The 16417-nt window shown below is 44.5% G+C and overlaps 2 protein-coding genes across 3 annotated transcripts in view; one reads left to right on the forward strand and one right to left on the reverse strand.

Moving 5' to 3' along the window:
* The window catches only part of LOC134483163 (disks large homolog 5-like), a 259049-nt gene that overhangs the window by 53248 nt on the left and 189384 nt on the right, over positions 1-16417 (forward strand). The gene's annotated exons all lie outside the window — the stretch shown is intronic.
* LOC134483387 (disks large homolog 5-like) lies at positions 10213-14117 on the reverse strand. The gene is made up of 4 exons (XM_063278674.1): positions 13915-14117; positions 12689-12848; positions 11349-11492; positions 10213-10716 (listed from the first exon to the last, which is right to left on the reverse strand). Exons 1-4 carry the CDS (start codon positions 13994-13996, stop codon positions 10536-10538), a joined length of 567 nt encoding a protein of 188 aa, XP_063134744.1. The 5' UTR covers positions 13997-14117; the 3' UTR covers positions 10213-10535.

Below are 16417 nucleotides of genomic sequence, written 5' to 3' on the forward strand. Positions count from 1 at the left end.
TAGTGTATTTATCACATTTTTGTTGTTTTCTTAAGCAATCCCAGAATTTACTATGGGGAAAATGAAATTCAGTATTTCTACTGTGAGAAATCATGGCTACTTGAAAAACTTCAGATGTCTGCATTAAATATTCCACTTTATTTTTGCTTAATGAGAAAACAAAAGCAGCACAATCATATCCCCACAGTGTAACAGGTCTTTGTATGCCTTGCTGAATAATTTAAGAAATTTGTTCCTCATATGTTGTTAATGTTTTGTTAAAGTTAAATTTAAAATATATCCATTCTTTTTTTAAAAGATTTATTCATTTATTATATATAAGTACACTGTAGCTGTCTTCAGATACACCAGAGGAGGACATCAGATCTCTTTACAGATTGTTGTGAGCCACCATGTGGTTGCTGGGAATTGAACTCAGGACCTCTGGAAGAGTAGTCGGGACTCTTAACCACTGAGCCATCTCTCCAGCCCTATATATCCATTGTAAAGGGAACTCATCTTGAGCTAAAGTGCCTATAGGTTATTCAAGAGTATTTCAATGTATAATTTAATAACTCTATCTGGATCAATACGTGCCAAATATGCATCTTTCCATTTTTCAGAAAAGATATCCTCTTCCATGCCTTCATATAAGCATTAATATCCCCAGTTTCCTTTCTAGGTAATAATGCTCCCCTGTACTCTTCATTAGCATTTTCAAAAGCAAGCATTTTCAGCAGTTGTCCTCTAGCTTCCTCTCCTACCACTGTTCTTTCCATTGTTAATTTTAGTATACATAAAAACTTAATATATGGTTCATAGAAAGTTACTGCCTTTTCAACCAACCACTATCATCCTTTATAATAAGTTGGTTGGGCCACACCTTGAACCGATGATAGACATTGTCCCAGGATAGACATTCTTTATCAGCAGGTCTCAGGGTAGAACTGGATATGTGACCCTGTGCTATAGCACTGTCCAGAGTGGTAAATGCAGCTTCTGAAGAGGAATGCAGGCCTGGCCTCTAGACCTCCACCTTCCAGGCCTGTCTGGAGAGCCTGATGCCCTGGCAAAAGAGATTCCTTCTCTCCAGAGGAGCACTGCAGTCAAATGACATCTCAGTGATGAAAACTATCAGTCCCCAAAGGCATGCCACTGAGCAGAGATAGCCTCAGTCATGCACCTCTGCCCATCCCCAGTTCCTCGTGTCAATAACTCAACCCTTTCATGAACTAGATGGCAATACTTGAGGCAGGATGATCAGTAGTTTACTGGCCAATCTAGGCTCTATGAGACGCTCTCCCTGAAATCAGAGCCAGCAGGAAATTCAGTATGAAAGCTCTTTGTAGCCAAGCTCAACAACCCGGTTCAGAGCCTGGGACCCCACACAGTAGGATAAAGTGACTCCCATGGCTTTTCCTCCGCCTTCAACACTCATGCTTTGGAATGCACACCCCTACAATGAGATCAATACACATGGAATAAAAATTAAACAGAAAAATTAATGAAGACAATGCAGACAATGTTTTAAAGGATCCTGGGAGTCCTCACTCTGCACTTCCCTTTCCTTTGCCTTGGGAACATCACCTGCACCAGAGACTGGAGATTTCCTCCAAGAGAGAGAGGAGAGATGCACTGTTCATTCAGCTGGAGAGTTGTGCAAAGACCAGAGCCACCCACCTCTTCCTGACAGTGGGAGCTGGTCCCAAGTGTGGGCTGCTCCTACTAGAGTCACCACAAGAAGAGGACCACCTTCCTCAAACCTTCCTGGAAGTCAGAGTACAGGCTATGGACTTCCCTCAATCCTCAGAGGACTCTCTTTCAGCGATGGCTCAGAGCCTCTTAGGACAGAGAGGGACCAGAGCTTCCCCCCAAAGCAAGACCCCTGTCTTATCTGACAGGTATGAGGGCTTAGGGATGGGACAGAGGATGTGACAAGGTTACATGTAGCACAGGGGCTAGGTTAATAAAGAAATCAAAGAGGAAAGAAACCTGGGAGATTCCTCATCTGTTCTTTTTTGCTCTGTTCGTAGGGATGAGGTGGCAGTGTGGGGTAGAGGACTAGGACACAGCACAGCCTTCTCTGCTCATGGTGAGCTTTCTAGGCTGCCTGGTCACTGTGACCAGCAACTTTTCAACTGTGCCATTCTATTACCAAGGCTGACACAACTGGTGACCATGTAGCAATAGGACTGTACTGACTTAGCGACATCTGGAATCACAGAATGATCATGTGTCACAGAAGAGTTTCTTTTTTTAGAAAAGGATTAAAACAAAAACTATTTATTTTGTCCATATGAGTGAGTACACTGTCCCTGTTTTCAGACACAACAGTAGAGGGTAGTATATGAGAGTAGAAATGGTTATAAGACACAGTGTGGTTGCTGGCAATTGAACTCAGATCCCCTGGAAGAGCAGTCAGTGGTCTTAACCACTGAGCCATCCCTCCAGCCCGAGTATATTGTATTTTCAATATTGTTTGTTTTTATTTCTTTTCTCACCTATGTCTGTATGGCGTTTCTGTGAGTACAGGTGCTCATGTGCCTGTGTAAAGGTCAGGGACAACCTGAGCACGGGTCCTCACCTTCTACCTCTCGTCCATGGCTGTGTATGCTAGGCTGGCCCTTCCCCCTAATCCTAGAGTGTGTCCACTTTAGGCTCCTGTCTCCCTGTGGGAAGGGCTGGATGACAGACTCTACTGCATCCAGGTTCATGTGGCTTCTAGGGACCTAAACTGTTGTTGGGCTTGTTCAGATGAAAATAAACACCATTTCACAGCCCTGGCTGGGACAGGCAGCGTACGGGTCTTTGCTGCTCTTGCAGAAGACTTGAGTTCAGTCTCCAGCACCCGGGTCAGGTGGCTCACAACCACCTGAGACTCCAGGTCCAGGGACTTCCAAGCTCTTCTGGATCAACCTACATGGCAAAAGCAGGGCTGGGAGCTGGAGGCTTCTGGTGTTGGCTTCTCCCTGCAGTAGGGGGCAAATCATGGGCATGTGAGGTAACATGGAACCCTGTAATTCTACAAAGTGCAGAAGCTCCTGATGTCCCTCATGGTGCCCCAGAGCCTGCTCACCACACATGGAGGCTTCAGTAACATGGCCTTGTCCTGACCTGTGTGCACTGTGCATCCTCACTCTCTACCCCCTGCTTTTCGGGGTTGGAAGTCTCAGGTGTAGGAGGCGCCAACCATAGGCCTCTTCCCTTAGCATTTCAGCATTTTACCCACTTGACCTTCACCAGGCATCCTTTGCTCTACACAGTTACCTCAGCCTGTGAACCTCATCCTCCAGACTCAATGAAGCAAACACCCATGCGTGTGGAGCTCTCATAGTTAGCCAGGCTAAAGGGGAAGGCAGCAAATCCTTCATGAACTCTAGAGCTCCTGAGGCCTAGGAAAATGTCTATACCGGGGCTAAACTCATGCTGCCCTGTAAGACTACATTTTTCCTTTAAACAGAAGGATGTGTGGTGGTGGTGGCACAGGCCTTTGATCCTAACACTTGGGAGGCAGAGGCATACAGATTTCTGAATTCTAGGCCAGCTTCTTCTACAGAGCTAATTCCAGGTCAGCTACACAAAAAACAACACTGTATCCAAGAGTAAAACAAAAAGAGAAAGAAAGAAAGAAAGAAAGAAAGAAAGAAAGAAAGAAAGAAAGAAAGAAAGAAGGAAGGAAAGAAAGAAAGAAAGAAAGAAGTGAAAGAAAGAAAGGAAGGAAGGAAGGATTCACATTTTGTATACAATGAGATGCCTGCCTGTCTATACCTGAACCACCATGTTAACTATAACTCTTGTCACATCTGTATTAATTCAAATACTGAAGGCCAAATGGTTAAATCTTAATGACTATACAATTGGGGGGGTGGTGCTGAAGAGATGGTTGGTTTAGTGGCTAAGAGCAGAAGACCAAGGTTCAGTTCCCAGTGTCCACATGGTGGCTCCTATTAACCTGTAATTGCAATTCTAGGGAATCAGTCTGGACTTCACGGGCACCACACATACCACATGGTGCACAAGCATTTATTAGGTGAAACACTCAGGCACATAAAATAAGTAAATAAAATATATGGTTAACAGACACTGTGATTCAGGAAGTTCTTAGTGACTTTGGTTATCATTTCTCTCTCCCAGAGACCTGTCTTCCTCATGGCTCAGCCTCCCTGGCTTCTAGGACATTCCCTAGCTCTGTGGAGCATGAAGTACTCAACACCATAAGCCAAGCATTGCAAGGCAAACTGCACCTTCACTACTACACCTTCACCATGGCTGTGTCTAAAGGGAGAGACTTGGAATCCCACAGAGGCAAGGCCAAACCTGTTGGGCTATGTGAGCCCAGCCACTCAATAGTCAGATCTATTCCTGTCTTTGGCTATGGCATTAGGCTCTTAAGACAAATTAATCTGAAGGATATCAACAGCTATGCTGTTAGACCTCTCATTGCTCTGCCCGACCTCCAAGCTCCATTTTATTGGCTCAAATTCACACCCGAAGTCCTCTCCTGCCTCAGCCACCATCAGCTCTTCTACTCCTCTCCACCTGTGCTCTGAATAATCCACACTAAGGTGGACGTTAACCTCTTGTGGACCTCCAGACGTATGCTTGTGATTACTCTTCATTGGCTGTTTTGTATGGGTAGGCGGGTTCTTCTAGTCTCATGCAGAACACTGCTCACACATTTTGGATCTTACAACATCCTCTTGATTGAGAATCCTGACTAATGACTGATTGAGCCTTCCATCCCTGAAGCCACCCTCTGTCTACCAGTCCAAGATGAGAATCCCCACCCTAACCCCAGGGTGTCCAGTTTCATCTCAGAAGCTAGACTCTGAACTGCCCAATATCTTTTGGATCTCTGCCTCTAATTCTCTGACAATTCGTTCCTATTTTTTTTTTTTTGGTTCTTTTTTTTTTTTTTTTTTCCCGGAGCTGGGGACCGAACCCAGGGCCTTGTGCTTCCTAGGCAAGCGCTCTACCACTGAGCTAAATCCCCAACCCCCCCCCCCCGTCCTCTTTTCTTTAAAATAAAAACACATTTTGTTGTTTATTTTTTGAGACAGGGTTTCTCTGTTTGGCCCTGGCAGTTCTGATATGCTCTCTGTAGACCAGACGTGTCAGGAAACCAGATATCTCCCTGCCTTGGCCTCTTAAGCACTGAGATTACTGGATTTTGCCCGAAAGTTTAATTAAAAATTATTTAGTGGCAGTGCATGTTGGCACATGCCTTTAATTCAATCCATTGGGAGGTAGAGGCATTGTGAGTTCCAGGACAGCCAGGGCTATATATTAACACCTTGTCTCAAAGAAAACAAGCCAAAAATGAAACAAAAATGTTGCAATATGGTCTTAGGTATGTAACTGAGTCTGTTCTTGAACTCTGAATCCTCCCACTTTCACTCAGGTGCTAATCAGCAGGCTTCTGTCTTGACTTTCACTGCGCACTCAGGGCTGCCAGGACTGTTACCTCTCCCAGTGTTAACTCATGACTCTCTCATCAGCATCATCACAAAACTCCTGCTAAGAATTAAGGAAACCTGAATTCTAAGGAACTCCAGTATTTCCAAAGCTCACTCTAACACAGATGGATCCTATGCTGAAGTAAAATGGTGACAGCTGGAGGTCTTAATTCCAGGACTTGGGACAGAGGGGTTGGAGGATCTTGAATTCAGGGTTGCTTTTACGTTTCAGTGTTGGTTAAAGCAGGTTTGTGCTGCTACAAGATACCCTGTGTAAAACTATAACAAACACACCTAAAATGAGACAGAGGAGTTTGAGTGGGCACAGATGGGAAAGCTCGGCACTTTGTGGCTAAGACACCTGCTGCCAGCACCAAAGTCCATGCACAACCCTGATTCTGAGCTGCGTCTGGGACCCTGCTCAGGAGAATGCAGCAAAGTAGCTCAGATCCAGGGCTTTTGGTCTAAGAGGAATTCAGGTAGTCACACTTTTGATGCCAGTTCTCCAGCTCAACTGCCTGTCAGCACAGGATCTGGTCTTAGTCATGGCTTGACACCCCTAAATTCCTCCCAGCTGTGCTCTGAACTCACCCTGTGCCCTGTTCTGATGAATCTGCCATTCTCCACTGGAGTAGCCTCAAGAAGTACCTCTCATTTGAAGCTCCACTCAGAGTGCACTAAACACTGCTGGGGAGGGGCGTGGCCAACAGAGCACCCACCCCTTTTAGCTGTAGAACATTTAGCTCTAGAGTGAGCACTGCTGTGCATTGTGAAACTTAAGCAGTATCCCAGTCTTGGCCTGGGAAGAGCCATTGACGCCCACACTTTCTGGGGCGACATTGTCTCCTGAGGATAGAGTCAGGCCAGGAGCAGCAACTGATGTTCCCGAGAGACAAACTTTCTTCACCTCCTGCCCATGCTGGCCCTAGGATCTGGGCTTTTTTGGTGACATGAGTGTTGAGCCTCCCAGGTAGATGGGTTTTCAGGGATCAGGTGGTGATTGTCACCAAAGATATCCATAAGGATAAGTCATACTGTACTAATTCCCATATTAGATTCCTTCTCACAGGTCACAGAGGCCATAGTGGGTCCTAAATATGGAGTCAGGTTCCTGTGCACTTTTGAGGAGACTGGTCAGACGTTTAGGCTTCGTGATATTTTGTTGGCATTATTTTGGGGGGATTTTATTTTTACTGTTGGGGCCAAACCTGGGGCTGCCATGTGGAGGGAAAAGGCTTTGCCATAGCTGTAGATCATCCCTAATTATAAACTCCTGAATTCTCCCAATCCTGGAACTATCTAGGTCCCTCACATGATGCAACCTTTGGGGCATTCCTCACATAGAATCATGGGGTGGACTGCATCCCAAAGAGAGACAGTGGGAAAAATTCCCCAGTGTCTCCCTGTGGCTGTGACGATGGGAGTGCTGACCAGTGGATGGCAGGCCCCATGTGAAAGCCTTTTGGTTTCTACTTGAGTGGAATCTTCACCATGCCTTTTTTTTTTTTCTTGAAACACAGGTTGCCCTGGAACTTACAGTCTTCCATCACCCTGACTCAGTTTCCCATGACTGGGATCATAGGCTTAAATTACTATGCCCATTTTTCTTTTTTGTATTTATAAATCTGCTAAAAAGCCAGAAGGATCCGGAATGTAAAATGGTGTGGTCCAAGGCATTTCCAACAGGGGATTCTTGACCTAGGAGTATCCAGACCAGTGTTTATTGTGTGGCTACTTCATTCCCATAACAGCTTATATTTGACAAAGAATTCCAAGTTGTGATATCACTGGGCAGCAGGCGATATCCCACACAGCAGGACTGACTCAGGTTGTAATTAAGGCTGGAGAGACTTACTAGGACCCTGGTAATCCTACCACCCTGGGGCCTTTAGATAGCCTTAATCTGATCTTCCCCCCTGTGCTATGAATCAATTGCTCTTGAAGGTAGATTTGAATTTACAGTCACTGTGAGGCAGGAGAATTAGGACCCTACGGTAACTCTGGGCTCCATAGGAAGAGCCTGTTTCAATAGTAAAAGAGGTCACCTGTGAGTTCTTACTGTCTTCCCTGAGGCCTTACTGCTGGAGTTAGGCTAGCTGTCTCACCAAATGAAGTAGAGGGCAGAATGCTGGTGCCTTCTATAGAAGGACTAGTGACAGATGGTCTATGGAAATTCTAGAAAGTTCTACTAGTATATGTCCTGTGCATGGGAATTGCTGGCTTCCCTGTGTCCTTTGCCTTTATTTTGCAGTCCATGGGGCACCTGGAAATGTCCCCAAACCAGGCTGTACGCAGGGCCTGTCCCGTGACTCTCACTAGCACTCAGAGCCTGCCTGATAGTCATAGGTCTGACAGAGTCCTGACACCTGCAGAGACCACTATAAGGGACCCTGCAATCCCCACACTGCCCATCAGTGTCTATAATGTCCCTATACGACACTGAGACGGTGTAAGCTCCTTCCCATCTTTATGCTGCATCAGAATCTGACCATTGCTACTTTTGCTCCTCTCATACCCACACTAGAAGCCCTGTACCCACACTAGTCCCAGCTGGCCTGTTGCCTACTGACATCTCATGGACTCTGCCCCAATATTCCCTCTTTGCCTGGGTCCCTGCAACTGTGTCCAGTTCTGGCTGCTTCCCTGCCTCCCCACTTCCATTTTCCAAATGGCCACATTGACACATGGGTTTCTGGGTCTCCCACTCCTCGGATGCTGGGAACAGGTTCCTTCTTTGCTGTTTGAATGGTTGTCCTAACACTGGAGGACCTTGCTTCAAGTAGTGGCAGTCAAACCTGGTGCTGATCGTGTCAGATCTGTCCAGGCTGTCTGTGTGACTGTGGAATGCGCCTCTGTTTTGGCTGAGTGTTATTTACCTCCCTCATGGCCATGTGATAACCAGACCATGAGCATGTTCATTGTTTGGAAAGAAGGGTGTGGAGGACATATGCTCCTCATCCTAGCATTAGTGGAAAAAAGACATAGGTAGATGATGCATTCTAGACCATCCTGGGCTATAGAAACTCTGCCTCGAAGAATGCAGGTGGAGCAGGGCTGGGGTTCAGTTGGTTGCCTAGCAGCCTACCACATTGAGCAGGCACTGCTCAACCACCTGTACATACACATCTCCTGAGATCTCTCTCCTAAATGGGAGGTGATCGTGTCCACCTAGTACAGCACATGCCCTGGAAGGACAAAAGCTACCTACAGGAGCTGTGGTGATGACTCCCAGGTTAGAGCATCTGCTGCTCTCTCAGAAGAACCACATGGTCCCTAACAATCATCTACAATGGGGAATGCTATTCCCTCTTTTGGATCATGAGGGAAATGCACTCAGGAGTGGCCCAGACATACATTTGAAAAAAAAAGATCCATTGAGTTACATGATAAAAATAAATATAATCAGCAACAATAAAAAACACAGCATATGAATGATCAAGTGAAACAGCACCTATAAAAACCTATTTCCCAAAATGACGTTGATGGTCATTATCTTTATGGTTTAATAATAATGTTGTATTGTAAGAAAAACTGAGGCACATGGTTCTCGATTAGGATTATTCTATATTCCTTTGTGAAAGTTGTCATTTTTTCTGCAGCTCTACAGGCATGAGTGTGTGTTACTCAATATCTGGTGCACACAGTCAATAAGGAATGTGTGTTGTAGACTGATATAGACTAGGATGAGCAGAACACATGACAGCATGGATACAGTATGTCAGTGATTACATCATAAAGTGTGTGTCCATAAAAAAAGTCACATTATCCACACAAAAGACACTATCACCCTGTGTACCCCTTGGTGGCTTTGAATTCACTGGATCATTCAAAGATCCATATCCAGCTGTCAGTTCTAAGTCTACAGGAGGGGAAAGGACCCTTGAATAAGATGGTCTTAAGAGTCAAGAGTTACAAATCAATTTTTATTCATAAGGAATACAATTTACAAAAAAACAGGCATAAAATGAACAACTAAAATGGTATAAAAAATGAAAAACAGTAACAAGAATATATAACTATGAAATAACAAAAAGAAAACTTCAATGAAAATCATAACCAAAAACATTTCTTAACAGCATTTTCTTAATGAACATTTAGAAACACAGTTGTAGTGCTGTTTCTCCTCTAGGACGTGAGATGTCAAGGCAGTCCCCTCAGTTGTCTCTCAAATGGTGTTGTCGGTAGGAGAGAGGAGAAAGACCTCAATGAGACAGGCTGGCATATGGATACATAAATTTAGGGTCTCTATACATTGAGGAAATTATCTGAGAAGAAGAATATTCCCCCAAATGTCTTTGAATGTGAGGATTGTCGTCACAGGGAACTCCTGAGAGAGAAACTCATTCCTCAGGGGGCTCTCTTCCTGGGATCCATCCTATGCCATGTCTCCTGCAGTTTCTGAGACCTGGGAGGACAAGGCAGCTATTAAGACACTGATTTGGTGGGGACATGCATACCAGCTGTCAAGTTGCTGCCTTCTGTCCCCTCAGCTACATTGGAGAGACAGCACTGATCTTTTCACTGAAATCATTGCTGATATCTCTGCAGGCTGGGAACATCACCAGCAACCCTCACAGTACTGTGGGAGAACAAGCTGCTCCTCAGACTCTACCAGTGCAAACCAAAAATGGGGAAATGGGGAGAGACCTAATTGGGGTGCAGGAAGAAAGAGAAGGCCACATGATACCCAGATCAAAGCCAATGACCAGGACTCATTTGCCATTTGCACTTGGTTCTTATCCCTACAAGGTGCTTCCAACTATAACATGACCCCTGTATGACCTTTGTCACACGACCAAGAACTCGTTCAAAACTCTTCATAGCATCCAATCTGTGATAGGGAGATGCAGTCATATGATATGTTATTCCTCTGTCACCATTTCTGGACTGCAGTTTCAAAAAGGGCAGAGAAGTATAATTGCCAATAATTCAGTTTCTGAAGAGTGGTTAACATCCCAGAATACTTGTGCATAGACAGAGCAATGAATAACTCTATCACATGAAGTGGGTGACTGATTGGGTGTGGGGAGATTAGAAAGATGATAGGGGACGCAAAGATGTATCCAATAGGCAAATGGTATCAGACATTGTTAATCTGACTCAGCTGCTTGTTCCTACCACATTTTGCTGGGTCTGGAGGTTGGTGGTCTTCTCCTGTTCGTCTTCATCTTTCCGGTTCAACTCAAACAAATATCGCTGTACCTCCTTGCTCTCCTGCTTCAATGTGACCAACTTCTTCTTCATACATGCCTGGTCCATCAGGAGCCGGCTGTGCAGGTTGCTGGAAACACACTCTGCATAGTAAGATCCTGATGCCTCTTCCTCCCATTCCAACTGCCAAATCCCACAAACTCCACCAGGACCCAGATACCCATAAAGACTTCATAGAATACATCTCCATACATGTAAGGCTGCTGCACAAACAGCAAACGGCCAATCCAGGGAAGAATAAATTGTTTCTGTGACCCAAGCACCAATAAGAGTCCATGTCTGTCCAAAAGAACAAGGGATCTACAACTACCCATGAGAGCCCAATGCATCGGGACAGTATCAATTAGTAGGCAGTAAACAACCACAAGAGGACAGTAGAACCAAGGGAGGTCATGCTAACCATGTGGTCCACACATTGAGCTTTGTTAAACCTGGTATGACCCCAGAGGCCCAGGTTGGCCTAATAACACTCTGATGCCTGAATCAGTGTAGTTCTATCCAGAGCCTTCTAAAGATGCATAGACACTGTGGTGATAAATGACAGTCTCTTATGGAACTGAAACTGAGTCCAAAAGACCCACGGCACAGTGATATTTAAACAGCAGAAGACATGGACCCAGAGCTGCAGACCCTCCGGTCCAGAACAAAGAGAGGCAGACATGGCCATTCCACAAGTGATGGGCCCTTCTGACCAGTACTTACCGATAGAAGTTAATCTCCTTCTTGAGCTCCTGAAATTTCTCACGATGTTCAATGTTCTTTGTGTCTAAGTTGTGCAGTAATGACATGACCTCTTTCTCCTTTATCTTCAAGTTTTCATAAAATGGATTTGGCCTGAAGTAGGGGCTGGCCCCAGGAAGATAGAACCCAATGAACATCGAGGTTTAGGATTATAGGAACTCAGGCTGTGCCCTGTACTACCCCAGCCCTGGAAGGACACTTTCTGAATTCTACATATTTGGATCTTCTTCAGCTTCAGAAACTTGGAATTGTGTGCCCAGGACAACAGAAGCTAAGCACCCAGATAAAGGGTTCCCTGGCTCACTTTTTTCAATCAGGAGGGCTGGATCTGCATTCAAACCTGTTATGCTGTCAAGAGCCTAGGCCACAGCTCTTACGCTAACACACACACACACACACACACACACACACACACACACACACACACATCCAGAAACCTCTGATTTCATTTTTCTTGTTTTGACAAGTGTAATGCTACAAGCCGAATAACTAATATTCTAGAGGCAGACAGTACACATAATTCTGGAGATGAGACCAGATATTGCCACAAACTTATAATCTGCCCAAGGCATACAAATGTATAGACAAATGTGACCACACATGCAAAGAACTGTACTGTTGAAAGTGGGGCTTCCAAAATAAAGCACTTACACCTCCATGAAACTATTATACAGGTATATCCTGAGGTCAAAAAGCAGACCCCTAAATTCCAAGTGTGCAGGGACATAGAAACATATAACAGTTGTGCATATGCATGCAGACCTGTGCACACACAGACACACAAACTGGGACACACCCACAAGAAAAGAAAAGTAAACAGACTCAGAGAATGAGAAAGAGAGACAAATATGGAAAGAGCACAATGAGAATCAGTAGAAATGTATGCACCATTACTGTCTAAGAGTGTAAGGCACACAGACAAGAAGGAACAGGCCTGAGCCTCAGGCCTTCTAGTTAAGCATGGAGATGAACAATGTGGGACCTGTCACCTAAGGGTGCTGCCAGGAGATGATAGCATTCAGTCACCTTCCTAGCAAGTACAAACACTGTCCACAAACTCACAGCACCTAGAACCTTGCAAAGCTGCCACCTGTCAAGGGCTTTCCAATTGTACACTGGGAAGTCATGCTCCAGTGACTTTATCCCTGAATTCTTCACTCACATCACAAGTTCAGATTTTCAACAGGCGGAATCAGAGAGTCCATTTCCAAACTCACTCCTCAGTAAGGGTCAGGTTCTGAATCTCCTCTATATGGGAGATGAGGTTTAGAACAAGGTCCTTTGTTTGGAGCAATGCATACCTCTTGCTCATGGATCCACCTGTCACATAAAGGAGGGGATCTGTCAGCTCATTTCTCTCTTTGGTAGTTAGGTCCAGTTCTCTATTCAGCCTCTCCTCTTCCTCGTTGGCCTGCACCTTGTTTAGGATATTTTCAGGGGATGACGTCTGTCTGCAGTCCTCTGTAGGTAGAAGAACACAAGTGAACCTGCATGGGGCGAATGCATAGAGCATACACAGACCACAGTGAGGTCCAAACAGGAGAACATGGTTGGAAGCCAGTGTCACTGCAAGGAATTTGGATTATGTGTAAGAGGCATCCTAAGTGGATCACAGTTCCCCCACTACTATATAGAGACCAAGAGATGTAAGCAGCCAGGTGTTCCCTATGCCCGCCCACACAGGCTTACAAGTACCAGAGAGATGCCTTCTCCAGGATTATTATCAGGAACGCAGGCTACAACCTGGTTTCACGACCCTCACCCCTCTGGTTTCAGAAGTCAGATCATCAATTCAGCATCCACAATGACTTGATTGATCAGGGATACTCAGATATCCTACACTGTTACTCTAGTCCAATAACTTTGCATTAAAATGTCATGTAGGGGGAGGACATGGTCAACAGACTTATTAATTACCCCTACTGAAATGACAAATGCCCCAGAAGTGTCAGTAGGTTACAGGCTCTTTCTCTACCTGCCCCATATAGTTTGGCTACTGTAGAAAAATATCTTCCACACAGAACCTCTAATATATGAAGGTAAGAGTGGCCCCGTCAGCCAGAGGTAGTCAGAGGAGTTCTAAGAATATAAGGTCATGTCAGGAGCACAATTCTCTTTCTCTTACTACTGTCAGATAGTCACTGAATTTAAAGAAGCAATGAAAGTGAAGTATATTGATGCCCTATTTAATTCAGAAAAGTTATACCCTCCATGACTCCTGATGGTGTTATTATATCAATTTAACATACCGAATGCACTGTAAAAGTAAAGACTAGAAGTTCACCAAATAATAGCATAGGCAGTGCCATATCCTCCATGTGGTTATGGAGAAACTAATGATGTGAAAACCTTGACTTTCAGGAATTGTGATAATCATGGAATTCAATATCTGTGGAGATGTTCCAGTGGTTGTGGCCCATTGCTATAAAGGCCAGCGGAAGACCCCCACACACACCCCTGACAGGAAGCTCACCATACACTGCACAGAACTTACTCCACATTCCCCATGTCCTGTGTCCATCATTACCTTTAGGTTTCATTTGCTTCACTCTAGACTCTTCTCTATCAACATCAACTCTCCCAAAGCGCCTACAAAGACGGGCAAACATGTCTGTGGATATATCCTTTGGACACTAAGAGAAAAAGTAGGGAATTGGTTGTCACAACGATACTGGTGACATCACAGGGATTCCAAGATCTCTCTAGGAGACAATAGAATGTCCACGAAGGGACGGCTGATGTCATGGATAACAGACTTTGCCTCCCTGCTAATGTTCTTCCTGTACTGAGCAAAAGCTGACGGACCCTTTTCAGGGGACATCCCTGTGGCATAGCCACTGAGCACCACATGCTTCCAAAGCCAAATTTGGCTCTAGGCTTGATTGGAAAAACCAAAGTCATTGCTATGTATCTAAATGAGTGCTTCCTCCCCAATCCCTGCACAGAAATGTTTCATCCTACCTCAAATTCTCCTCAGTCAGCAATATTACCCATTAAAGATTACTGAGAAATCACACCAGTTCCTATAAGTAGCCAAAGAGGTCTCCTGTCTCATCATGTGCAGGTGCATGAAATCACACCCAGAAATAGCCTGTAGGGTAGGTTGCGATGTGGGTATGTGTTATAGGTACAACCTGAAGCTTTGTGCTTAACATTTGACAGTTGCCACCGGATTCCTTAGGAGAAAGAATTGCATTCATTATGGTCCTGGCAACAATGTGGTGATCTGTTAGCAGAGGAAACTGAAATATTGGATCCACCAGTGAATGCACCCTCAGGCTGAGTGTGGGGCTCTCCTCTCTGCACCTAAGTTACCAAAGCAGGATTGCTTACAGGCCTCTCTAAGCTATAACGTCTGATTTCATCTGAAAAATAAAATAGTCAGCAGATGTGTGTGTGTGGGGGGGGGTGCAGCCAAAGGAGTAGGACAAGCTTAGAGACATAACTCAGTGGACAGATTAAGAAACAAGCATCTTCACTCCTGTTTCATGGATCACCCCACAAAACACAAATGCATCTATCGTACTAAAAAAAAAAACCAAGTTATTTTATTGAATGCATACACTAATACTGTTTACAGTATTAGTAGCAAAGCTCAGATTTTGGGGGCAGATACATGACTTGAACTATCTTCCTGACAACATATAAAGCAATAAATAAATAAATAAATAAATAAATAAATAAATAAGAAAAAACACAAAAATAAAAAACACAAAAAGCACGAGCCTCTCATGTGAAGTTACAGAAGAGTGATCCAGTGGTCACTTCTGACCAGGCCATTTTAGCTATGACGGTGCATAGTGACCCTTAATTTGATGGGTCCTATATAAAGCTTTGTGCAATATTGTCATTTTAACAAACCTCATCCAGAACATACATAAAGACACAGGATATGATTGCCATGTCCTTGCTGTGTATCAAGTTATTTTTCTGTATCCTTGATTGTCAGGCATATTACACCAACAATCTGAGATGGCTGGTAGACTTGGAAGAAAGTGGATATGAAAGATCCCCGTTTGATATCAGTACAGCCATTTCTTAAGCATGAGAATCTTTTAAGCTGGCCCTCGCTTAGCCCCTAGACGTTAGACAATAGACCAGAAAGTACAAAAAGCACATTCCCACCCACTCTCTAGGAAGCTGCCCGACCATAAGAACAGAGGGTATAGAACATATTTACTGCAGGGCAATTACAAGACAGGAAACATCTCTGGAAAGCTGACTGACCACTATAGAACTGAGATGTCCTTGGTACTGAATGCAGCTGTGCTATAGGCTGACATCACTATAGCCTTGTCCTGGGAACTCCAGAACAGAAACACCTGCCAAGACAGATATCCTTGATCCTTGTCCTGGGAACCCCAGGATAAGAAAACATATATCAAGTCAGACATCCTTCCTACTGAAATAGCTACATTGATGTGGTTACGGCCTTATCCCAGGACGGGAAACATCTGCCTAGTTATTCTTGGCACCGAAATAGCTGAGCTAATGAAACTGTGTGATCATAAATGACTGTTTAAGCTGTACATTTCTGTTGTTTGAGGCTCCTTACATCCCTCCTCGTGAGGACCGTGTCGAGCCCCAGTGCATTGGTATCCCAAAGTAAACCTCTTGTTTTTACATCAAGACTGAGTCCTGTGTGTTCATGGGGTGGTGATTGTCCTCAGGACTGGAGCGAGAGTCTCCTCTGTCTGAGGGTCTTTCAGATAAAGCTATAGTTGTGGGTTACACACCTCAATTCTCATTGGCTAATGCTGTCCTCACAGTCCTTGGAGGCCCCTTTGTAAGACTACCTGTTGGAAAGTAGAAGCAGCTTTATTTGAGCTCAAAGTGAACCTGACGAACAACGTAGAGAAGAAGATGGGGTAATTGAGAACCTGTCTACAACCAGCACAGAAACCCACCCTTCATTCAAAGCATCATCTACCAATTCTTGAATTTTTACTATTCTCTACCAACCAGTCTTTCAGTCAGGAAAGGTAGAAAAAAACTGGAAATGATCTTTTTATTCTAAGGATCTTGATCTG

This window comes from Rattus norvegicus, chromosome 19, assembly GCF_036323735.1.
Source record: "Rattus norvegicus strain BN/NHsdMcwi chromosome 19, GRCr8, whole genome shotgun sequence".
NCBI classification, from domain to species: domain Eukaryota; kingdom Metazoa; phylum Chordata; class Mammalia; order Rodentia; family Muridae; genus Rattus; species Rattus norvegicus.

Bases quoted from the DNA above. Each gene is read 5' to 3' on its own strand.
- LOC134483387 (XM_063278674.1), bottom strand. From the start codon at position 13,996: ATGTTTGCCCGTCTTTGTAGGCGCTTTGGGAGAGTTGATGTTGATAGA. The intron at 12,849-13,914 runs GTAATGATGGAC...TTCTACCTACAG, and splicing joins GAAGCAAATGAAACCTAAAG to AGGACTGCAGACAGACGTCA. The intron at 10,717-11,348 runs GTAAGTACTGGT...GTGTGTTTCCAG, and splicing joins AAGGAGATTAACTTCTATCG to CAACCTGCACAGCCGGCTCC.